General features: G+C 37.0%; 4 protein-coding genes across 5 annotated transcripts in view; 3 read left to right on the top strand and 1 right to left on the bottom strand.

The window, feature by feature from the left end:
• The window catches only part of LOC128071315 (E3 ubiquitin-protein ligase TRIM23), a 32,056-nt gene extending 30,645 nt beyond the window's left edge, over positions 1-1,411 (bottom strand). Inside the window, exon 1 of the mRNA XM_052664199.1 lies at positions 1,308-1,411. Coding sequence (XP_052520159.1) covers positions 1,308-1,388 — 81 coding nt within the window. The 5' untranslated portion in view covers positions 1,389-1,411. The remainder of the gene's footprint in view (positions 1-1,307) is intronic.
• Positions 1,412-1,835: 424 nt separating this feature from the next.
• LOC128071311 (trafficking protein particle complex subunit 13) overlaps positions 1,836-25,659 on the top strand; it is a 33,983-nt gene continuing 10,159 nt past the window's right edge. For both annotated transcript variants that reach the window (XM_052664195.1, XM_052664194.1), the window contains exons 1-7: positions 1,836-2,180; positions 12,432-12,500; positions 13,042-13,141; positions 14,800-14,884; positions 19,917-20,044; positions 23,381-23,453; positions 24,526-24,570. In XM_052664195.1, coding sequence (XP_052520155.1) covers positions 2,135-2,180; positions 12,432-12,500; positions 13,042-13,141; positions 14,800-14,884; positions 19,917-20,044; positions 23,381-23,453; positions 24,526-24,570 — 546 coding nt within the window. In that variant the 5' untranslated portion in view covers positions 1,836-2,134. The remainder of the gene's footprint in view (positions 2,181-12,431; positions 12,501-13,041; positions 13,142-14,799; positions 14,885-19,916; positions 20,045-23,380; positions 23,454-24,525; positions 24,571-25,659) is intronic.
• On the top strand, positions 5,884-6,642 carry LOC128071312 (shieldin complex subunit 3-like). Its single transcript, XM_052664196.1, has one exon. The coding sequence runs from the start codon at positions 5,884-5,886 to the stop codon at positions 6,640-6,642; it is 759 nt and encodes a 252-aa protein (XP_052520156.1).
• LOC128071313 (prefoldin subunit 6-like) lies at positions 15,798-16,348 on the top strand. The gene is made up of 2 exons (XM_052664197.1): positions 15,798-15,836; positions 15,947-16,348. Exon 2 carries the CDS (start codon positions 15,962-15,964, stop codon positions 16,346-16,348), a length of 387 nt encoding a protein of 128 aa, XP_052520157.1. The 5' UTR covers positions 15,798-15,836; positions 15,947-15,961.

The following is a 25,659-nucleotide window of genomic DNA, read 5'->3' as shown; positions in this document are numbered from 1 at the left end:
ATTTACCAATCTCTGTGCTTTAATAAACTGGAGTTACATCAGGTTTTGGTATATTTTTCAGATTTTAAGACAAACAAGATAACAAAAGCAGAGACAGTAGTAATATACATTCCTATTACTTCTTAATTCAGGTTATTTCACAAAATAATCTTCAGGTATTCTCTACTTAGAAAAAGCACAATTCAATAAATAAAATCTCAATCATACAAGCCAAATAATGAGGGCACCTTCACATCTCAGATATGCTATGTATCTTCAAAATAACTTTATTAATATTTAAAAGACGAATCAACAACCACCAATACCGATTGATAATATAGTTGAAGGCAGAAATCTATCATTCGTTGTCATATGAAACCAACGTTAGATGAAAAACCACAGGTGCCTATTACTCAAGATCTTAAAAGAACTTCAGATATCTCCTTCAATGGTTTTGAACCCTAGTTGCACATTAAAAGTATTCTGGGAATGCAAAAAAATATACTGATAACAAATCGTTTGTGTGTGTGTGTTTTTTTTTAAGTCCTCAGTAATATGTAGCCAGGAATATGAATTACCACTATCTGAGATTACAGGGGATTCTAAAGGTTATTAAGATCAGTTCTCCCTTCCAGATCTATCTATATACGGAAAAGTGGATTCTACGGTTATTTCAACTGAATTTTTGGTAAACCCATTTTAGAGCATTTAAACATGGCAGAATTTCAAACTTCAAACATAGGGTAATTGATATTCCCGAGCATTACCGGGGCTGTTGAACACCCGTACTACCAAAAGAGGAGAGGGCAGGTCAACCAATAACAGAGGTCTGATTAAAAAGTAGTGCTTTAACGAAAAGAATACTTTAGAGCAGTCAATTCTGGCTCAGCTACAGTGTTAACCGAAACCTGAGTTTCCTCACTTGTAAAACTAGAATCAACAATTACTTCATAAATAGATATTAACGAGGTAAAATATCTAAGATAGTATCTGTCAATAATAATGGATCAATTTCATAAAAATAAGCTTATTAATGTCTGTTGGGCTTAGCTAAAAACAGAAGGCCTGAGGAAAGATCAGCCCAGGTCACTCTCACAGGCCCATAGGCTCCTTTCCACAAAAGTCCCTGTTGGCGACTACAAAGGACTAGAATGACCAGGAGACCCGGTAACCTCAAGCCTGCAGGGATAAAGGTCCGGAGGGGAAGCATAGGCTTGTAAAGCGGAGAGGGACCCGAGTCCGCGCAACCCGCCCAAAAAAAAGCCAGATCTCCGGGATGAACCGAAGGGAGGCCGATGGCGGAGAACAGAGCACGCAAGGTCCCTCACCTTCACCACGGCCGTCCCCCGGCTGCCCTGACGACCACTGTCTAGTCCCGCTCCAGGCTTGTTTACAACCAGAGCAGCCATCCCAGAAGGAGCCTCGCCACTGAAGCAGCCGAGAAGGCCTTCACATGAGGGGCGGGGTAAAGCCACCTACCCAGAAGCCTCGGCGCTTGCCGCTGGCGCACAGGCGCACTACGACGCCAGGCGCCGCCGAGGCGGCTTCTTCGCACGTTTTCACGCCCGCAGAGGCTTGCGAATGGGAGCTTTGTTATTTTTATTGAAGAGTCTGGAGATTTTCAGTCTCCGTCAGACTTCTATCAATTTGATGAGAGGAGTAAAATTAAAGCAAAAGATAAGGGCTAAGACAGAAGTAAGGTTTTGGAGTGAAATTCTTGCTCCAGTAAAGACCTTTTCTCCCCAGTTGTAAAACGCACTGGATGAAAGGGGACTTCATCTCCCTGCAGGCTTTGCGGCTTTTGAACTACAAATCCCAGCATGCCACATCTACAGCAGTTACTGGGAGATGTAGGTATTTGCAGGGCCGCGTATTGTCTCCGAGGAGTGATTTCTTGAAGTCGCGGTTTGTGATTGTGGCTGGAAAAGAGAGAAGTATTTTATGTATGTCTCTAAGAGGCAAGAGATGGCTTTGGTAAAAAGAAGCCGTTGAGTCGCTAAAGGACGTGGTAAGAAGAGAATTTAAGGCACCACCAGCAGAGAAGAAACGATTGGGAATGTGATGCGGTCTTCCGGAACTTGCGCTTTCTGTTTTCTTCCGAGCTAAGTGAGCCTCTTCAGCCTCCGTAGGCAGTGGGTTCAAAGTGCCGGTCAAAATGGAGGTGAATCCCCCCAAACAGGAGCACCTGCTGGCCCTGAAAGGTAAATTTTTGCGAACCCGGCTTCCTCTACGCTGTTTTTTCCCCTTTTCTCACTAATTCTTGCAGCTTTTGGCACGTAGACCTGACCCCTGGGATGTAGATCTCGTCCTTCTTAAACAGTCAGTGCTCGCCCTTCTGTTCAGTTTCTTGCCGTGGAGCGAGAGGAAGCTATTCTTCACTTTTTAGGTTTGAGACCCCCTCTCCTCCCTGCGACGGGATGGAATATGAGTGCTCAGTCAGCCAGTCATGTCCGACTCTTTGCAACTCCATAGACTATAGCCCGCCAGGCTCTTTATCCATGGGATTTTCCAGGCAAGAATACTGGAGTGGGTTGCCATTTCCTACTCATCTTAGAATGAAATAGATACCTGGTAAATTACTTACCCTGTTATATGTTGCTGAAGCCACCAAACAGATTTTAGCCGCAGATGCTGAAGTTCCCACCCTACCCGGGGAGAGACCTGTGTGAACCGAGATGATTAATAGCGGGTATCTAAAGTGGTTTTTCCTCCTGTCTCTTGTCTCTTCATTCGGCAGTGACAAGTTTACCAGGCTTCAGCTTTAGTGAAATTAGTCTAGTATTGTGCCAAGCATTTAGAAATGCGTAGTACTACAACATATAATTTAGGTTTGTTAAAACTCACTGCAGTTTACTTCAGAGTATTGTGTATGGGAAAATTCGTATTTTCATTTTCTGTATACAGCATACAGTTTTGAGTAAGTTTGATTATTTGATTGGATTATTATTTAGGGAGAACCAGCAGGGCATACTTTCTCTTAAAATTCCTGAGATCTCAGATTGTTCTCTGCGATCTTTTATTTAAAATGCCTTTAGCTTTATTTTATCTGTTTTCTACTACCATATATGCACTTATTTCTTTGGCGCTCTACTCTGTGGTTACCAGTATCTTCTTGGACTGAACTGAGAAGATGCTCGGTAGACAGGTGAATTCAGCTGAACTGCAGTTTACCTTTCTTATGGTATCCATTTCGAGGGATTCTTACCCCCCTAACTTACACTGTAAGCATCAGACATTCCGGAAGCTAACCAGTTTCATTTGTACAAAAAGCATGTACTAATAGTTGGGGTTATCAGAACTGTCTCTGACTATGGAACTAAGAATTTGAAATGTTAACTAATAGCAGTAAGACCTGTGAGCTTAGCCTGAGCAAATGGCCTGGACTAAAATGACTTATTTCTGAAAGAAAGAAAGAAGAGAAATTGTCACGTTTTTCATCTCAGTCTTATATCAGATATGTAGAATATATATTGCTTAACTCTCAGTTAAACTTTTTCCAGATCACAAAGCTAGTAAGTGATTGAGGTGGTATTTCAACATAGGGCCTTCATCTTTCCAAGACTCCATGTTGCCTCCAAATGAAGGAAAGAGCATTTTCAGATGCTCTTATTTCCTTAGTATTTTGATGGAAATTTGAAGAAGTTCTATTAGCTACTAGATGTCATTTTATACACATTCAAGGATATTATATACAGTTAAATTCCAGTGATGTGGAGGCTAACTGCCACTGTCTTTTCAGGCTGCTACAATGGTCTTTCCCAGGTATTATTTATTTTCCAAAACAGAAGGTTCCTGGGAAGGAGTATTTTGGCAACCTAAAAGGACAAGTTATTTGAAAGTCAGTGTCAGTTTCAGCTTTCTTAAAGCTCTTTGGACCCATTTTCTCCATTGTCCTAATTATCTAAGAATTTTCACAAGTTCTAATTGTTGAATGCCAAATATATCAGTTTGCTTTCATATATATGTAAAATATTAAGGTGTTCTCACAACTTCAGTGTCCCTGGAATACAACAGTGAATAAATTCAGACAACAGTAAAAGAATTCTCAATGCCATATCTTGAAATGTAAAAATGGAAGGAAGAAAAACTAAAAGCATTATTAAGTAATAAAAGAATATGCTATATATATTTAGAACCATGTTAAAAATGGATGTTAAGAATCACAGTCATTTTGAATTTAAGAGTTGTCAAATCTTTTAGTCAGTGAACATTAACAGTAGGGAAAAGAATCATGAGATTGGTTACTTTTGAGTTTTCAGAACATTGGTCACATGAGTGTTGTGACATCATGACAGGGAGCCTCCACTCACAGTCATCGTGGCAACGGGAGAAGCATCATCAAGTAGTTCTCTGATGATTTTTGGAAGAAATGATTCAACCTCTTTTTTGTTTGTTTTTAAAATTTTATTTATTTATGGCTGTGCTAGGGCTTCCCTCATAGCTCAGTCGGTAAAGAGTCTGCCTGCAATGCAAGAGACCTGGGTTCAGTTCCTGGGTGGGGAAGATCCCCTGGAGGAAGAAATGGCAACCCACTCCAGCATTCTTGCTTGGAGAATCCCGTGGACAGAGGAACCTGGCAGGCTACGGTTATGGGGTCGCAGGGGTCGGACACAACTGAGTGACTAAGCACACGCACACGGCTTGCTGGGTCTTCACTGCTGCTCGGACTTTGTAGTTGTGAGGAGCGGGGCTCCTCTCTAGTTATAGTGCACGGGCTTCTCACTGTGGTGGTTTCTCTTGCTGCAGGGCACAGGCTCAATAGTTGTGCCGTGCGAGCATAGTTGCTCCACCACACATGGGACCTCCAGCTCAGGAATCAAACCCATGTCTCCTGCATTAGCAGCCAGATTCTTTACCACTGAGCCACCAGGGAAGCCCCAACCTCTTGTTTTTAACTCCAGAAGCTAGGATTTAAAAGAGCCTGCATTATGAGCTTTGGGCCCAATTAGGAAGTCTTAACTTGCAGATCCAGAGAAGGCTGCGTTATTGAACCTGTGTGTTGTGTACTGGCACTTACTTTTGATGACTTAATTTGGTGTAATGTGAAGACTTCTGTGTTCTAAGAGGAAAAAAGTAAGGTGCTAGCCTTTTTGTTCATCCTCCCAATTGGAATTCAGGAGCCATGCTACTAAGGTTTTGACACTGCTTAATTGCCCCAGTTATATAGATGAGACTTTGTCATGAAACCAGTTCCTAGTCTGATTAAAATGGAAGGTTAAAGCATTTTCATGTTTTCATTTGCATTTCCACTTCAAGTGTTTACTTCTGAGAATGAAATAAAATCATTTAAGTATTCTATTTGGTAGAATTCATGTAATTTTAAAGTATGAGAGGATCCATTTTCTTCAAGGTAGATTAAAAATTACAGTGATTTTCGTTGTCCTCAATTCACATCTCAGATTTTTAAGTATTATTGCATTTTTGTTCATTATCTTCATATGGCTCTAGTATTTTAAAAATCTTAATTTACTTTTTGTTTTTGCTATAGTGTTGATTATATATTAATATATTAATAGCAGTACTTCTAAATCTGTTACATCTGTTCAGTTAAATATGTTGATTATTAGAAGTTTTAGGTTAAAAGGATGTTAAGGATTTGTTATCCAGATTCCTTATTTTCTTGAGAGAAAGGACTTCCAGTTTTGTGGACTGCATTCACATTTACCAGTAGCACTCTGATAAAATATCATATTAGAGTTGGTTTTGTTTTTTTCTTTTTTTCCCTGCCTATCTGTATATAGGCTCTCCCTACCATATCTTATTCTTTGTAATACTTCCACTTTAGGTCCTGTTTCCCTCTGATATGGAAAGAGAGAGAGTCTTGTAATTATAAATTACATTCTAGCTCTGAGGAGCTCAGCTAAGAAATTTTCTCTTCATTAAGAATAGAAGGATTACTGCAGAATGACTACAGAAGTAATACTACATTATCGACCATATGAGAGTGATCCCACACAACTGCCAAAAATTGCAGAGAAAGCAATTCAAGACTTTCCTACACGTCCGCTATTGAGATTTAGTCCTTGGTTTCCACGTGATGGGTCCAGACTTCCACTCAAACCTAAAAGATCACCGCCTGGGATTTCTGAAGAGACAGCTGAAGAGATGAGACAGTACTTAGCCATTTCAGAACATAGTATTAAATCACAGAGTTATGATTGCACAGTAGATCTGTTGGAGTTTCAGCCTAATTTGAAAAGAAAGAAGCACTTAATCCAGTCACACACGCTGAATGAACAGACTAATTCTGGAAGTCTGGAGAAACAGGCAGAAAGAGAAAAACGGCACAAGAAAAGGTCTTGGAGTGTATCATCACTTCCCAGCAGTAACTGTACTGAAAATATTTCTCCTTTGTGTAAAGAATTGCGAGATAATCTAAAGTCACTAAATTTGCACTCATTTTATAGAGCAAGATGGACAATAGAACACACTATTTGTAACAGCCAGACTCTGGAAGACATTTGGGCAAAACTCAATCGAATTATCAGGCACAATGAACTTCCATCTTGTAATGCTACAATTCAGAGACATTTAGGCCAGATATGGGTGTTCTGTGATATTATGTACTGTGAATATGTGGGGAATCTTCTTAAAGGAAGATTAGCTCTTACTGGGAAAATTAATTTATTTGTGCGTAAATATGGTGTTATTTTTAGTATGTAATGAATTACAGTGATTGTCCAAAAAAAGAATATTGTGAATGAACTAAGAATGAAACAGATGAATAAATTTTTAAGTGTGTGGTTATGTATACAATTTGTGTCCCAAAAGTAAATATCAGGTGCATTCCTAGGCTTTCCATTTAAGTCAGGAACTTTCTGGGTTCTACTTTGAGCAGCTTTCCTTTAATTGAATTGTGATGAATTATTATTTAAACTGAATTTAAAGGTAAAATGTTCTACTCTTTGTTCTGTTACTGCTTTTCCACTAGTTCAATTAGATATTTCTGTGAATTACAGTGAATAGTTTGGATTTTGATAAATTCCCAGAATCTAATTTTACAGGATTTTTTAAACTCGCCTAAAGTGTAATGATTTTTTTTTTTAATAAAACTAAAACCAATTCTGTTGGGAATGATACTCATGTCGCATAATGTAATTGAAATTGAAAGACCAGCCCATATTCTCCTTATTATGGCCAAAGATATGTAATAGACAATAGCTGATGTGTTGTTTTGAAACAGAAGTACAAAATGTGTAATTTGTCTAAGACCATAATATATTTTTAAGGCAATAAACATTTTTTGAAGTGAAGTATCAAATATGGATAAGAGATCAATTTATTCTTTGTTTAGCACAGATAATTCAGTCTGATATTGGTAATGCTAATCACTAGTTCTGTGGTTCTTGGATTCACTGTGGGTTTCCCATAGCAGAATGTTAATGGGTTTCCACATCATTTTGTAAAAATCTCCAAAGTCATTATATAATAAAAGTTTTATTAGAAAGTATATTTAACAAATTTGAATGCCTACCATGAAATAGGTGCCAGAGTAAAGTGGAGAGGGACAAATATGGACCCTGCCCTCAGAGCTAACATAGAGACACTATTATTAATATTTAAACTATATTCATAAAAAAATCAGTAAGACTGTATTCATTAAGAAGGCAAAAACATGCTTGCCTTGTGGCACAGTGCCTGGCAAGGTAAATGTGCCCTTTGGAGGATTTCTCATAACCCATGCCTCTTGAGGTTCCTTAAAACCTAAGAAGTCTACCAGTTTTTAACTGAAGAGGTTATCTTTTCTAATTAGGTTTCACACTGTTCAAACACGTTTTTGTTTTCAACTATTAGCCCCTTTTTTATTGTCTCAAATGAGACTGCTCTGTAGAAAATAATCATCATGTACATGAATGCTTCCAACAATCTTTAAATGAAAAAAATCACCAGGTATAGAGGGAGTTTCCAAGATAACTTCTTCAGTAATTACTTCCTCTTTCATTCATTAGTCATCTTTGCAGTCAAAACTGCTGGTGAAAAGTCAGAAATTATTCATTTTTACCAGTGAGGTTTGCAGGTGGCTCAGTGGGAGAGAAACTGCCTGCAATCAGGAGAACAGGGTTTGATCCCTGGGTCGGGAAGATCCCCTGAAGAAGGAAATGACAACGCACTCCAGTATTCTTGCCTGGGAAATCCCATGGACAAAGGAGCCTGGTGGGCTACAGTCCATGGAGTCACAAAAGGGCCAGACGTGACATACTTAACAGCAGCAACAGTGTTATTCAGTTCAGTTCCGTTCAGTCGCTCAGTCGTGTCCGACTCTTTGTGACCCCGTGAATCGCAGCACGCCAGGCCTCCCTGTCCATCACCAACTCCCGGAGTTTACCCAAACTCATGTCCATCAAGTCAGTGATGCCATCTAGCCATGTCATCCTCTGTCGTCCCCTTCTCCTCCTGCCCCCAATCCTCCCAGCATCAGTGTCTTTTCCAGTGAGTCAACTCTTCACATGAGGTGGCCAAAGTATTGGAGTTTCAGCTTCAGCATTAGTCCTTCCAATGAACACCCAGGACTGATCTGCTTTAGGATGGACTGGTTGGATCTCCTTGCAGTCCAAGGGACTCTCAAGAGTCTTCTCCAACACCACAGTTCAAAAGCAGGCTATCATAAACAATTTTCTGTTGTTGTTCAGGTCTTGCACAGCATTAGGTTGTTAATCAAGGGTTAAAAGTTAAGTAATCATAAGACATGGTCACTTACATAGACCACAGTGTTTCTTTTATAGTACATTCTTATTATTTTAAAATGATGATACACAGAACTGAAAATATTCTTAGGAATATTTTCTTATGAGCTTCTTACGAGCAGCTCTTTAATTCAAGAATCACATTAAAAAGTGCTTCGTTGTCTTCATATGTGGCAGATGTAAATGTCTCTAATTTACTCTGTATAAATTGTTTTCTTCCCCTTTGAGAAACAATGAAAAGGTGAATCGGAACTGGGAAAGTGAATTTTACTGCAAATAGTGCCATGATCTTAAAGGAAGAAGCAATTCATGTCTCATCTTCCTAGACAATACTTAAAGAATTGAGAGTCCACTGCCACATCTTTGAAGCCTTCTTAAGAGTGTTTAAAACCTTAGGACTGATGATTCTGGCTCTAATAGTAGGGATCAGCAATATTTGTAGGTTCCACTGTTAAGTCATCAATGTGAATAAATTGAGGGGAAAAAAAACATGTACAGGAAGGTGAATCGGAGGGCATTTAGTGAAATGCCAGAACATTTAGGGCTTCCCTGGTAGCTCAGCTGGTAAAGAATCCTAAACGCAGGAGACCCTGGCTTGATTCCTGGGTTGGGAAATCCCTTGGAGAAGGGAGTGGGTACCCACTCCAGTATTCTGGCCTGGAGAATCCCAAAGCATTTACTCTCTAGGAAAGAGGCAATGATACCATAATTTTATTTTTCTCTGTCAGTGTTATAAATGTTAATCCATTCCAAGAAAACAGATGTGAAGGGCATCACATGAATTTCTCAGATGAGTTCCTGCATAATGATTCACTTATTTAATCTGCTCAAAATATCCCAGATTATTCAAAGGTTCACAAAATGGAATGCCTTCAGGAACTAGACAAGGAAAACTAAATATGGTAAGAACTCTAAGGATTCGAAATAATTTTTTTTTAATATTCTGGCCAAGATAAATGTATGTGCAAGTTGAACTAGCCTCACTCATTAATTAATAACATCAAGACTACCTTTTTTTATATATTTTAATTTATTGAAAACTTTTAAAAGTTTTTTTTTTACAAAATTTTACGTGAAATCTGAATTTCATAATCAAGTGTAAATCAAATGTATCCTCTTAAAACCTGTTTTTCTAGTTAAAAGGAAGAGTGAAAAGAGGTTTGAAACACTTCCCCATTCACTTCTTTTCCATGTCACTGATGTGCAACTAGTTAATGTTCTGAGAGAGAGAGATGGACTTTGAATTCCCATGAGATGTTTCTAATAAAGCTTGACATTCCAGGTTTATGACCCAGGGCTTATAATTAATAATAGGGAAAATTATTTTTGAACAGAATGAAGTCATTAGAGTCTAGTTCTGACATCTGTCTGCTTTATAATCTTTTATATATAAATTACCTTCTCAAGGCACCATCCTTATCTGTTATAGGAGGATAATGATAATTTCACCCTTATAGTTTTGAGAATTAAATGTGTCAGTACTTGTATTTAGCACAAAGTCTGGCACTAGTAAATGTTCAGTAAGTATCAACTACACAAGTGACTTTAGAAATTTTAAGGTTAGCTTTTTTTGACTATCTCAGCAGCCATCTATTCACTATAACATTGTTTAGTGGCCTCAGTTCATGAAAGTTAAATCTTCAAAAATACCACTCACTTGAGGATTAGGATTAGGTGCTAATTCTGCCAGAACCTGTGTCAAGTGGCAAGACTACAAAACTGAACATGATACATAAGAGCTTAAACTACAAGGAGCTTGAATAGGAGTACTATAAACTAATAAGTGAATAAACATAGTCCATGATAAATACAAGGTGCTATGAGAGGTGTGCAGAGGCTTCGGTAGTTGCGGCTTCGGTTCTCTAGAGCACAGGCTCAGTTGTGGCACACAAGCTGAGTTCCGTGGAATATGGGATCTTCCCAGATCAGGGATTGAACCGATGTTTCCTGCATTGGCAGGTGAATTTTTTACCACTGAGCCACCAGGGAAGCTCCTAGGTCAGTAAAGTTTTGGGTTTTAGATTTGAATGAACATTTTAATAAAAGTTCTAGGATTCATTTTCTGTGATAGAGTTTATAAGATTTTTACTTCTATATTTTTGTCTTTATTTTGATGTGGTGAAAAGTCAATCTTTGAAAATAATTGAAAAAGATTTTTTAAATTAGAATGTCCTATCCTTGCTAGATTAGGTATAATAAATTTTCACTTTTTCTGGTTCTCTATTACTTAATTTTTGTCTATTATTTGATACATACAGTATTTGATATTTGAAAGGTAAACTAAATTTCATGTTTCCCAGATAGTGAGCCAGTTTCCTAATACCTTATAGTGTTGATTGGTTTGGCTGCTTAAAATTCTGTAACACTCTGTATAATAGGCTCCAGTTTCATTTACCTCATTAGAACTGATTCAAATGTATTCTTTTTAATGGCTGAGTAGACACAGATGTATAGAACAGTCTTTTGCACTCTGTGGGAGAAGGAGAGGGTGGGATGATTTGGGAGAATGGCATTGAAACATGTATAGTATCATATATGAAACAAATCGCCAGTGCAGGTTTGATGCATGATACTGGATGTTTGGGGCTGGTGCACTGAGACGACCCAGAGAGATGGTACGGGGAGGGAGGAGGATTAATCTGTGGCAGATTCATGTTGATGTATGGCAAAATCAATACAATATTGTAAAGTAATTAACCTCCAATTAAATAAATTTGTATTTAAAAACATAAAAAAATTCTCTAACATATCTGTATGGTCTTATATTAATAAGCATATTAGTTGGTTATGGACTTACATGTTTTGCTGTCTATTATGTCCAGTTTTTTCTCATTGTTTCCTATGAATTTCTATAGCTTATTTTTATTTGTTTTTCTAGATAAACTTTAGATACATTTTGTCATTTTCCACGAACAAATACTAGTTTTGGTTGGAATTCTATAAACCTACACATTTACTGGTACTTTCATAATGTTTACAGAGAATTAATATTACTTAAAGGGCTACTTTAAGTCATTGGAAAAGACTCTGATGCTGGAAGGGATTGGGGGCAGGAGGAGAAGGGGACGACAGAGGATGAGATGGCTGGATGGCATCACTGACTCGATGGATGTGAGTTTGAGTGAACTCCAGGAGTTGGTGATGGACAGGGAGGCCTGGCGTGCTGTGATTCATGGGGTCACAAAGAGTCGGACACGACTGAGCGACTGAACTGAACTGAAAGGGCTACTTACTGAACTTCAGTGATCCATGATTATAACACATGGATAAAGTTTACAAAAATCCTTTTTGCATAAAAGTATTGTTTCATATTCAAACAATATGAAAGCATCCTAACTTTTTCCCTGTCAAACCAATATTGGTTAATAATAATTTGTTGGTATTGTTTACAATGAAGTCACTCAGGATCTTTTTAAAGTCTGTTCTCCTACTATACCTTAAGTTTTCAAATTCTTTTATTTTCTACTTTTTGTATAATGAGACATATTACATTTGCATATGATTTTTATAATTCCTTAGATTGTAAGTAAAAGCAAAATTGTTCTCTTTGTCATATATAAAATTCTTCTTGTTACATATTAACATTTTTAGTAAATTATTGCTGTATAGTAATCTTGGGAAATACTTAATATTATACTAAGTTTAGGTCGTATTTAGATTATATTTTACCGTAGTATAAAATTGATTAATCTCATACATTCAACTTGGGGACACTGGCATAAACTATTAATATTTTCTTCTTATTTTCCCTGCTTTTCTAATTGACAGTTATGCGGTTGACCAAACCTACGTTATTCACCAATATTCCAGTAACATGTGAAGAGAAAGACTTACCTGGTATGACACATGCTTTCTTCTTGTTGTACCTAGGAAAGAGTTGTATTACCTTGGGGATAAGCCTAGCCTTGCCAATCTTACACTGACTCTTTGCTGTATCGTTCTTTGCTTGTTTTTGTACATGTAAATATGGCCATCTGAGCAGTAAGTCTCACTCATAATCTATAAATCAAGATACTATTGATATCCCATGGCAACAGAGACTTTTAGTTTTAGTAACAACACATTCCTTGTAATAATGTTATTAAAATTTTGTTTATCCTCACATGCTCTATCAATGTATGTTAGCATTCCCTTTATTTAAAATTATTGGAGCTTCTATATTTTATATCTCATGACCTACATTTTCCTTTGTCCCTAAAGTGTTCATTTAGAATTTTTTGGTGTGCATTGTTGTAATGAAGATTAGAAATTAGATTTTTTTAATATAATTTTTGCTGTGAGATTATTATTTTTTTAATCTCTCAAAACTATTTCTTCACATAAATAAAAGTTACTTACAAGGTCAATGTTAGAATTTGATGTTTTTCTCTTTCTGCAGGAGATCTCTTTAACCAACTTATGAGAGATGATCCTTCAACTGTAAATGGTGCAGAAATTTTAATGTTGGGAGAAATGTTGACCTTACCACAGAATTTTGGGTAAGAATCATATGCTCACGTTTGAAACACAATAGCACTCTGAAGCCATAACAAATCATGTTTTCAAAAGATAACTATAGGATGGAAAAACGCTCATGATACATTTAAGTGGTTGGAAACAAAAGTTTAACAGAAATTATACTATTTGATTCTGGTGGTTTTTGGTTTTTTTTTTTTAATAAATGCATACCAAAGTATTAATAGTGGTTCCTAGGGTGGTAGAATTTTAACTTTCTTCTTTGGTGGTTGTGGTTTAGTTGCTAAGTCATGTCTAATTCTTTGTGACCCCATGGACTGTGGCTCCAGGCTCCTTATGGACAGAGGAGCCTGGAGCCACAGTCCATGGGGTCACAAAGAATTATTGTCCAGGCAAAATATTGGAGTGGGTTGCCATTTCCTTCTCCAGGATATCTTCCTTACCCAGGGATCGAGTCTACATCGCCCACATTGCAGGCAGATTCTTTACCAACTGAGCCAGCAGACAAGCCTGTAGATCTTTTAAAATGCCTGTGTATTCCTTTCATTTTAAAGGATTCAGTCTCAGTGTCTTTCAGAATCAGCTCTTTTCTTCACCTTCACAGCCCTTTACCAACAGAAGTTATTGGACTTATCAGCTTATTAGGAACTCTAAATGTTTTATTCCTTCTCTTGCTCTTAGTTATTCTCTTATTCTAGGTTATTACTGAGGTAAAAGCCCTTGGTTCCACTCTGTTTGCAACCAAGATAATTTTTAAAGGTTTGTAGAATGTGGTCATTGATTAGTGTCTTGAGAGCTTAGAAATATATCCATGTAAAAAATGTTCATCTGAAAATATTTTTCTATAAACCTACATACATCTATATGTTAATATGTATTATATATAATATATACTGAGGCTTCCCTGGTAGCTCAGCTTGTAAAGAATCTGCCTGCAATGCAGGAGACCCCTGTTCAATTCCTGGGTTGGGAAGATCCGCTGGAGAAGGGCTAGGCTATCCACTCCAGTACTCTTAGGCTTCCCTTGTGGCTCAGCTGGTAAAGAATCCACCTGCAATGTGGGAGACCTGGGTTTGATCCCTGGATTGGAAAGAACCCCTGGAGAAGGGAACAACTACCCACTCCAGTATTCTGGCCTGGAGAATTCCGTGGACTGTATAGGCCATGGGGTCGCAAAGAGTCGGACATGACTGAGCCACTACTAGTCATTTTAATTAGAATAAGTTAGAAAAATAAAATAAATTGGTAAAAATACTCTGAGATCAATAACTTGATCCCTTCTAGATTCAGTGCATAAGTTATTTCAAATATTGCCTTTTGTAGCCTTCTTATTAACAAATCTTAAGACTTTTAACGTGGATCTGATTTCACTGACTTTTTTTAGGAGAGCTGTTAGTTTTGGCAGTAGTTGAGGGTCAAGTTACATAGCATGCTTTATAGATTAAATCGTATTTTGAATTGCACTAGATAATGAGTGAACAGCCTAGTGTAAACAAAGGAATATTGAAATAGTATTTCACCTGAGTTACGGAAGCCACTCTGCCATGACAAGGCTGTATTCCATGAAGGGATTACTATCCTTTAGTAACTTCTCCATTTGATATTCTCAATGGTGCAAAAATAGAATATTTGTGATAAAACTTGAATGGGTTTCTGTCTAAAAATTTATTTTATTTCACAGGAATATATTTTTGGGAGAGACCTTTTCCAGTTATATCAGCGTCCATAATGATAGCAATCAAGTTGTAAAAGATATATTGGTTAAAGTAAGTGGCATTCTTTTTGAGGATTTTTTTTTTTTTTACTTTTTAATTTTTATTCTTAATGTTTTGAGACTTCATTAAAATATGTTTAATACTGACTTTTTAATTATTATTAGCAAGCATTAATTGAACACCCTAAGTTATAAGATATGCTTTGCATAGAATCATTGTTCCTTATCCTCAAAGTTTGTGATAGCTTGGATGAGAAAATATACCAAAAGTAAATAGCACTTAAATTTCTGTTAATGATTTATGATTAACGTAATAAAGTTTGAATTTCAGAGGAGAGATCATCACTGGGGATTGCATCATTCAGGAAGGGCTGTTGAGGGAGAGGGAACACAAGAAGGTGTTGAAAGAATGCAGGGTTTAGAAGAAAAGATGGAAGAGGGGCATGGTGATTGGAAGCAGCAACATAGGAATATGTAATGTGTTCTTGTAGCAGTGAACAGAATTCACTTAGTAAGAGCAAGTAAGGTTGTACAGATAGGTAGTAACCATACAGTAAGTGAGCATCTTACAAGCCAGACTAAGGCTGAGGTTATTTTAAGACAGTGTGCAATCAGTGGAGACTTTTGAGCAGAGGTTCGTGTTGGAAGGCTAACATGAAAGCATTCTATGGGATGGCTTGTAGGAAATAAGCCAGTTAGAAGATTCTTACAGTTTTGAGAGATCAAGAGATAGGATATGCTAGCTCAGTTAAACACCTTGGATATATTCACAAAGAGAAAGAGCTTGAAAAAGAAAAAAATTCATTGTCAAATCTGTATTCACATGGCATTTATAATAACAAATGAGGCAATACTAATAAATACCCCACTTTGAAGTCCTTGCATTAAGAAATATTAGGTTAGAATTTACTGCAGAGTGGGTTCACCAATACTGAAGTGAGAGCGTGAGTCGGGGAGCGGTTTGGCTGAGGAGTTCGGGGTTCTGCCACTCCCTGAGGCTGGGGGTGAGTCGATATCCCGGACCAGGAGAGACTGCAGTGGGTGACCTCCAGAAAGGGGAGCCCGGGTACCTTCCAGAGCGTGAGACCCAGCGCCCCTCTCCCACTGCCCGCAGGCTTTCGTCCCCGCCATGGCTGAGCTAATCCAGAAGAAGCTGCAGGGGGAAGTGGAGAAATATCAACAGCTGCAGAAGGACTTGAGTAAATCCATGTCAGGGAGGCAGAAACTAGAGGCACAACTAACTGAAAACAATATCGTGAAGGAGGAACTGGCCCTGCTGGATGGGTCCAACGTGGTGTTTAAACTTCTGGGGCCCGTGTTGGTCAAACAGGAGCTGGGGGAAGCTCGGGCCACAGTGGGGAAAAGGCTGGACTACATCACAGCTGAGATTAAGCGGTATGAATCCCAGCTCCGAGACCTAGAGAAGCAGTCAGAACGACAGAGGGAGACCCTGGCTCAGCTGCAGGAGTTTCAGCGGGCGCAGGCAGCAAGGGCAGGGGCTCCTGGGGAAGCCTGACCCGGTCCTGGGGGGTGGGGGAGGGGAGGGATGAGGCAGCTCTAGGGTCTATACTGTAGCTAATAAAATGTGAAAATGCCAAAAAAAAAAAAAGAATTTACTGCAGAAAGCTTGTTAACTGATTTCTTTTTTTTTAATAAAATCTTTTTAAAAGTTTTAGTTCTTACAGACAAAACCACTGGCACTCCCCATGACTTAATGTGATCTTTTCTTTCTCTGTGTTTTTCTTGACATTTGCTTTGAAGTTTTATCATAATTTCATTGATTTCATTATTTGACAAACATTTATTAATTGCCTACTGTGTGCCAGGCTCTGTGTTATAGTGGTGAAGAAGAGAAGACATCCCTTTTTAAATCCTGCTCACCCAAAAACCAATTTGGAGCATGAAACCTACCCTGTAATTGTATTCCGCTTCATCAAGCCAGCCATCCATTCCTCCTTTACTCTGTATTATCTTCCCAAAACATTTAAATTCCATAGGAACAGAGATTTTGGTCTCTCTTGTTCACTGCTTTGTGTCTAATTCCTGGAAAAATCATGGTGGTAATTAGGAAATAAATGTTAAGTGCAGCAGTTATAACATGAAAAAGGAAAAAGGTATAAGTGTTTAGCTATATATATAATACATACTGTAGTTATGATTAATGTTTAACAGATAATACATAGGGAAACAAACTGGACAGAAAGCCCATGGGTTTAACTGTTTTCTTTTCTTCCCCTCCTCCTTCTCTAATGTCTAAAATGTTAAAGAATTTTGAATTTTAGTTTCATTACTTATTAGTTGTATAACCTATGGGGAGTTGTTCTTTCTGTGTTCTTTCACTTGTATGTAAAACAGGGATGGTACAATTACCTGCTTCAGAATTTATTCAGTCACTAAGTCGTGTCCCACTATTTGCGACCCATGGACTGCAGGATGCCAGACTTCCGTGTCCTTCACTACCTCTTGGAATTTGCTCAAACTCATGTCCATTGATTCAGTGATGGGATCCATACATCTCATTCTCTGTCGCCACCTTCTCCTCCTGCCCGCGATCTTTCCCAGCATCAGGGTCTTTCCCATTGAGTCAGCTCTTTGCATCAGGTGGCCAAAGTGTTGGTGCTTCAGCTTCAACCATCAGTTCTTCCTAAATGAATATTCAGGGTTCATTTCCTTAAGGATTGATTGGTTTGATCTTGCTGTCCAAGGGACTCTCAAGAGTCTTCTCCAGTGCCACAGCTTGAAAGCATCAATTCTTCTGCATTCAGCCTTCTTCATGGTCCAACTCTCACATTTGTACATGACTACTAGAAAAACCATAACTTTGACTGTACAGACCTTTGTTGACAAAGTGATGTCTCTGCTTTTTTAATACTCTTGTCTAGGTCTGTCATAGCTTTTCTTCCAAGTAAGCATCTTTTTAATTTCATGGCTACAGTCAACATCTGCAGTGATTTTGGAGCCCAAGAAAATAAAATCTGCAATTGTTTCCACTTTTTCCCCATCTATTTGCCATGAAGTAATGGAACCAGATGCCATGATCTTAGTTTTTAGAATGTTGAGTTTTAAGCCAGCTTTTTCACTCTCTTCTTTCACCTTAAGCAAGAGGCTCTTTAGTTTCTCTTCACTTTCTGCCATTAGGGTGGTATCATCTGCCTATCTCATGTTGTTGATATTTCTCACAGCAATCTTGATTCCAGCTTGTGATTGCTCTAGCCTGGCATTTCACATGATGTACTCTGCATATAAGTTAAATAAACAGAGTGACAATATACACCCTCGATGTACTCCTCTCCCAATTTTGAACCAGTCTGTTGTTCCATGTCTGGTTCTAACTGTTGCTTCTTGACATGCATACAGATTTCTCAGGAGGCAGATCAGGTGATCTGGTATTCCCATCTCTTTAAGAATTTTCCACAGTTTGTTGTGATCCACACGTTCAAAGGCTCTAGTGTAGTCAGTGAAGCAGAAGTAAATTTTTTTCTGGAATTCCCTTGCTTTTTCTATGTCCAACGGATGTTGGCAATTTGATCTCTGTTTCCTCTGCCATTTCTAAATCCAGCTTGTACATCTGAAAGGTCTCAGTTCACGTACTGTTGAAGCTTATAGCAGGCATCAAATGAATAATGTGCTTAGAACAGGGACTTGCACATGGTAGGGGCCCAATAAATGTGAGCTACAACTACTGTTTAGTAACTGAATCTAATAACAAAAGGGAGGGCACTAATAAATATCCCACTTTGTAGTGCCTGCATTAAGAATGTTAGGTTCCAATTTACTGCTAAAAACTTAACTGAATTTTTTTAAACAAAATCTTTTTAAAAGTCTTAGCTCTTGCAGACAAAACCGCTTCCACTCCCTGTGACTTAATGTGATCTTTGCTTTATTTGTATTTTTCTTGACATTTGCCTTGAAGTTTTCTCATAATTTCATTATTTGACAAACATTTATTAATTACTTACTGTATGCCAGGCACCATGTTATAGCAGCGAAGAAGAGAGAACAAGAGGTTCCTACCTCAATAGACCTTACGTTTTTGGTAGGAGAGATGGAAAGAAACAGGTGGACAGAAAATCATAAGGTAATTATAGATGGTAATAAATGTTACAAAAGAAGTTAACAGGGAATGTGGTAGAAAGTAACTTAGTGGGGGCAGGTTGCTGAGTTAGAGAAACTGGTTCTTTCTTGCTGCTGCTGCTGCTGCTGCTAAGTCACTTCAGTCGTGTCCGACTCTGTGTGACCCCATAGACAGCAGCCCACCAGGCTCCCCCGTCCCTGGGATTCTCCAGGCAAGAACACTGAATTGGGTTGCCATTTCCTTCTTTCTTAGTTGATGACTTTAATGTTGATCTCTACTTCTGCAAATCAGTTGGTTTCTGACTTCTAATGTTTCGAATGATTGTTTACCTTTTAGTGCTATATTCTAACACATGTGTACACATCTGTATATGTTTCTGTAATATCTATCTGTATATATATAAATTTTAAAACCATAGGTTCATATGGATGCCCTAAATTCCAGTCCAGTACCAAAGGTTTCATTGTAGCCTTCTCACTTTTCTTATTTGTACTTTTTGTCTCCAAAGGTCAGAAACCTGTCTGTTGCTACCCATAATGTATATATTTTTTGTTTAATCCTGGTATACACATAGAAGTTTTAGAATTGCTAATCTGTACCCTTGCCAAAAAGCAGATGTTCAAGAGTAAAACATTTGTATGCCATTCTTTTTGTTTTTAGCTATTGTTTGCCAAACTTAAATTGGTTCTTACTTTTCCTTTACTCTTGGTATGGTTGTGTTCATTTGCAGTAGAGTTAGGTTCATTTGATGCTGTATGGATTCCGTTTTGGATTCCCCCTACTTCATGGCTGATTTTATTTATTTTCAGGTGTGCACTTGTATGAACCATTACTCTTTTCTAAGCATCAGAGAAATGTGACATCTATACAGAGTGATGTGTACAGAGAAGTGTCACTCTCCTTTCATCCCTACTGCCTTGTTCCTGTTCCCCTGTTCCTTCTACCCATACTCACCCACAGCCTGTAGGTAACCAAGTTCACTTGTATTTTATTCTCTCTTTCTTTCAAGGCTGATCTTCAGACAAGTTCTCAGCGTTTGAATCTTTCAGCCTCTAACGCTGCAGTGGCTGAACTTAAACCCGATTGTTGTATTGATGATGTCATACACCATGAAGTAAAGGAAATTGGAACACACATGTAAGAATTAATTTTACTACATCTCAAAGGCTTTTACTTATAAAAGCCTTTATTTGAAATTTTTGCTTTATTTCCACTCATTATCAAGCCTGAAAAATTACTTCAGAAGGAGTTTTATGTGCCATGTTTACATGTTTGCCAGAAACAGACTTTAAACAAAATATTTATTGTGTAAGGGAAAAAAAATGTTCATTTATCTCTAGTTTTATTTTTGCATCTGCAGTCTGACTGAAAAATAAAAATCCATGCTGCAAACCTTTCAAACCCAGGTGGTACTCTAAAAATACTTTTAGAGTATGTTTATTCTTTTGAAATGCTAACAACTGATGTTAATCACATTTATTTTTAAATTCACAGCTTTTCAGTTCTGGGTTTAACTATATAAATACACTCTATCCTGAGAGTTCAAAAGTAGAGAACCAAAATAAAGCAAACTATGAGAGGAAAAAGAAATGTCAAATTCTGTATCCCTGGCCTGTGTGGGTATTTGAATGTGAATGCTCTGTTTTTCTTTGAGAGGCAAAAATGCACATTTCAGAGCCACCTAAAGTAATTTTAGATTTCTCTATCTGCCTTACCACTCCCACATGTAGTTGATTCTCAAAGTCCTATTCTTGTTAATTATCTCTCAGTAGCCTCTCTTCATCTCTTCTTATATCACCGTTTCTGTTTCTCTTTCTTGTCTTGAAGAAGTACATATAATATTATCTATCATTTAATTCATTTTAGTGACAAGCTCTGTTTAGGCACTTTTTAATGTATATTCTGGGCTTCCTTGGTGGCTCACACCATAAAGAGTCTGCCTGCAATGCAGGCGACCCAGGTTCAATTCCTGGGTCTGAAAGATCCTCTAGAGAAGAGAGTGACAACTCACTCCAGTTTGCTTGCCTGGAGAATCCTATGAACAGAGGAGGCAATCCATGGGATCGCATAAAGTTGGACATGACTGAGCAACTAACACTAATATATATTCTGTGGTTGGTATAAGCTTTGGTGTCAGATTTTCTGGAATTCAAATGTTAGCTCAATCATTTATTTAACTATGTGATCTTGAATAAGTCACCTAATACTTCAGTGATCTCCCATTCAGTTCAGTTCAGTTCAGTCGCTCACTCGTGTCTGACTCCCTGCGACCCCATGAATTGCAGCATGCCAGGCCTCCCCGTCCATCACCAACTCCCGGCGTTCACTCAAACTCACGTCGATCGAGTTGGTGATGCCATCCAGCCATCTCATCCTCTGTTGTCCCCTTTTCTTCCTGCCCCCAAACCCTCTCAGCATCAGGGTCTTTTCCAATGAGTCAACTCTGCCCATGAGGTGGCCAAAGTACTGGAGTTTCAGCTTTAGCATCATTCCTTCCAGAGAAATCCCAGGGCTGATCTCCTTCAGAATGGACTGGTTGGATCTCCTTGCAGTCCAAGGGACTCTCAAGAGTCTTCTCCAACACCACAGTTCAAAAGCATCAATTCTTCGGCACTCAGCCTTCTTCACAGTCCAACTCTCACATCCATACATGACCACGGGAAAAACCATAGCCTTGACTAGACGGACTTTTGTTGGCAAAGTAATGTCTCTGTTTTTCAATACGCTATCTAGGCTTACCCTTAGGAAATTCTGACTTTATATAGGTTTTGCAGAGCTCTCCATACCTATTCCTTACCAAATACTCTAGTTCCACCTTTCATCATACTTCGCTCCCACTTTACACTGTGGTTATATTGGACTCTTTTACCTCTGAATTCGTCCACAACTTGAAATGTATTCTTCTCTTATAAAGGAATGCCTGTGTCATTTTGTTTAGTTTAATTCTACTTCTTCAAATATTTTTCTATGTCTTTTGTACTTGAAACTCACCGAGTGCCTGCTGTTCCCATTAAAGAATGAATTCCACAAAATTGGCTGTATCCTCAGAATTTAGCAGAGAGTAGTGGTCAACATTAGTTGAAATTGAGTTTACTGAAATAATAAATGTGTAAAATCCCCGTTTTACAGAAAATGAGACTCTTGTAGAATTAAACAGCTGGTAAATAATGGCATGGAGCTCAAATCTGGCTTCAAAATCTGTACTTTGTGTCCAACCGTGAGCACTAGGAGAGCAAGTATTGAGTTTTGATCAACTCTAAATCCCTAGCACCTAATTTAGTACTAGGTACAAATATAAAAAAGAAGTTAAATTACCTATAATGTCACCACCTAGCATAACCACTATTAAAATATTGGTATACTTCAGTCTTCTTATGTGTATGTATAACAGATATGTATAAATAAATAATATTTTGTAAAATTTTGATAAAGTCACCCATGGCTTTATCGTTTTTAATGCACCAAGAACGTTTTCCCACTTGAGTCAGTATTCTTTGAAAAGATTCTTAAAATGATTTTATCTACACACTTGGACCATGTACTGTAATTTGTTTACTCTGATGTTAAAACTTTCCACTTGTTCACTGTTATAAATAACACAGTGATGAACACCTTAATATTTCCTATGATAGATTACTTGAAATGGGTTTACTATAGGAGCATATATGCATTTTTAAGACTCCTTTCCTGAAGGATTGTTTTCTCAATTTTTATAACCAGTAGCAGTATAAAGAGTGTCAGTTTCTCTAAACCCTCAAAAACCCTGTTATTTCTTGGAAAGAATTTTTGCCAGATCCTAAGATGGGGAAAAATCTTACCTCATTATTGTAATTTGTAATTTGTTTCTTCGACTACTTGTAAGGGTGAACATTCACATTTCACATTTTTGTTAGTAAATCATGGTACTGTGATTTATATATATATAATTTTCTCCTATTTTGAGTGAGATATTAATGTTATGCCTACAAAGCTTGATATTGTTAGAAGCCTTTTATCCCAATATGTTGTCCTTTTTTAAATTTTGTTTTAGTGTCTTTGATTTATCCAGTTTGTAAATTTGTAGAGGTCATCCTTTCCATTGGAAAGGTTTATATTAAAAAGCCTTTCCTCATCTTGGAATTTTTTTAAAAATTTGTATTTTCTTCTAGTTTAATGTGAACTTATTTTTAATATTCAACTGTTTAGTTATCCTGGTATTTATTTTGGATCATGCTTCACTTTTTGAAGAAAAAGTTTCTGACTTCCGTCTTTAAAAATGGTGTATCTTATTTTACTAATCATAGCTTTCTTGTTCATGCAATTATATCTATATCTACTGAAACTTTTTTTCCTGCTCTAGGCTCATTTGACTACATTTTCACATCATTGGTATATTTTCCAAATTTGTTGATAGAGTTGAAATGTAGTAGATTAAGTATTAAAAAACAAAACTGAAAGTGATTCAGAAATCATTAAGACATCTTTCTGTTTCAGCTTGGTGTGTGCAGTGAGTTACACGACTCAGGGTGGAGAAAAAATGTATTTTAGAAAATTCTTCAAGTTTCAGGTATTAAATCTGATGGTGGTAAATTGTGTTTAGGTGCCTTCCCCCTGCCACCCTGCCCCCAGGAAATTACAGCTATTTATCTGCAGTAAAAACAGACTCCAAATAAAGCAAATACCCTAATATTTTTTAATTTGTCATGTTACTAGCAATCTAAAGTCAGACTAAAGTAAGTTAAATAAAAACAGAGAAATTATCATTGGCAGTATAATATTTTTATTCAAAAAAAAATTGTTTGGTTTTCATGCCTTGACAAAACATGCAAGAATCCAGAAGATGGATAAAATGACTGTAAAGTCCAGACAAAATAAGTGTAAATAATATCAGATTTATAAAGAAATATTTAAATGAAGGATTATTGATTTGGGTTAAGTGCACCAAGCTTCCTTCAGAGAAATCAGGAGTCACTGAAATTGCAGTTGGAAGTTTTTATTAATACAGAGTTTTCAAAGTCCATAATCAAAGAATAATTTAAAACCACTGTTTTAACACATCTATGTGTATGGATAGGGAAATGAGATGACCATATAGTGGATCAGGATATGACACTGTGTATATTTGTGTAGATCTAGATATGACACTATATATATTTTTCACTCCATACAGAGGAGTGAAAGTGGAAGAAAAAGTACTATCAATAGGAAGAAAAAGATTGCTATTGCTTTGTTGTTATTGCTTTTGTTATCACTCATCTGTAAGATTTTGCATGCCTTTTAAAAGAAAATAAAAGGTTTGATTGCTTACTTTGATAAATATACTTTGTGAAATACATAGAGAAAAATACACAAGCATATATGTGTTCAGTTTAGCAAAATACTGTGAAGTGTAAATCCATATAACTCATATAATTGTCACCCAGTCAAGAAATTATGGTAGCTTTTTTTAAAATGCCTTTGGGGTTGTTTTTGTTTGTTTTTATTTTTACAAGAATATTGCATACCCATTTGAAAAGTCTATTATAATTAAAATTGGAAAATGCCTTTGACAAGCTTAAACCCAAGATTTAAAACAAATAAGCAAAATAAATGGCCAAATGATAATAATCTTCTTTGATTGGTATGCTTTATTCAACTAGGTTCTCAAACCATTGGATGTGAAAACCAAATTTTACAATGCAGAGGTAAGTGTTGAGCACTTAATGGGATTTCATGTTGAACATTAAGATCTTATCTGACTAAAATTCTCATGTATTATATTTCTTTTCATATCAGAGTAAATTGCTGATATGACTACAAATTACTTGTGAAAAATGAGCATAAAGTTAAATCACAAGTGATTAATTTCACTGCAGATCTCTTTTAATCTGCTGTTTTCAATTTACATGGAATCAATATGCCTTGCTTTTTATTCTCATTAACTTTGAGGCTTTCACCTCCTTTCATTAAATGATGACCCTATGCTTCCGTTGAATAGTTGTTGTTCCTGTCTAAAAACATTAGCAATCTGTTAAATATTTATAAATGTGGTTGTAATATTGTAAAAATTGAAGTAGATCTAAACCTGCAAGAAATATTTAATATTTATATAGAAAAATATTAAGTAGAACTCAATACATTAAATTCTTCGTCCTGAAAAGTCAGTGTGAGGTTGCTAAGTTTAGTGAATGATTTTAACTTCTCCATAGGAGAAACAAATTTGGCAAAAATATAGAAAGGAGTAACTTCTAGAATAGAAGATTGTCTTCTGTTCTAACAAAAGATATAGAATAGAATTTGTCATAAGGAAAGGGTTTTACTGCTTGAATTTCTTTTACAAAATTCTATTTTATCCTGGTACCTAGAATTCCAGAAAAAACAGATTTCCTAATGGGCCTCTTACCCCCGAAAAATCATGTTTCAGATCATAATGATAAACTCAGAGATATTCAAATACAGCATTTTGAAATGCAGATTATGTCTGTTACTCCAAAACCAGGTGATAAGAAATTTGTAGTCACATGTCAAATTTGACAATATTATTTTTACCATCAGCATCTCAGAGTTTTTATTCACTATGAAGTTTGTGCTACAACTGGGCATACTAAAACATCTAAGATAAGGAACCTAACCTTGAAGTAAAAACCTATCAGGAGAAAAGAAAAAAGTGCATAAAATAAAAAAGTTACTAGTATAGTATATAGTGAGACTAGAGAGACTGGTACAAAAAAATGTGCTACAGGAACTCTGGGAATGAGATTTTGGAGTAGTCTAAGAAAGCTTCATGGTAAAGA

The sequence above is a fragment of the Budorcas taxicolor genome, unplaced genomic scaffold, assembly GCF_023091745.1.
Source record: "Budorcas taxicolor isolate Tak-1 unplaced genomic scaffold, Takin1.1 scaffold340, whole genome shotgun sequence".
NCBI classification, from domain to species: domain Eukaryota; kingdom Metazoa; phylum Chordata; class Mammalia; order Artiodactyla; family Bovidae; genus Budorcas; species Budorcas taxicolor.
The sequence above is the reverse complement of the archived record's forward strand: the minus strand, read 5'-3'. Positions and strand labels throughout refer to the sequence as shown.

What these genes read in the sequence shown, in the direction of transcription:
- LOC128071312 (XM_052664196.1), top strand. Translation starts at nt 5,884, where the DNA reads ATGACTACAGAAGTAATACTACATTATCGACCATATGAGAGTGATCCC.
- LOC128071313 (XM_052664197.1), top strand. Translation starts at nt 15,962, where the DNA reads ATGGCTGAGCTAATCCAGAAGAAGCTGCAGGGGGAAGTGGAGAAATAT.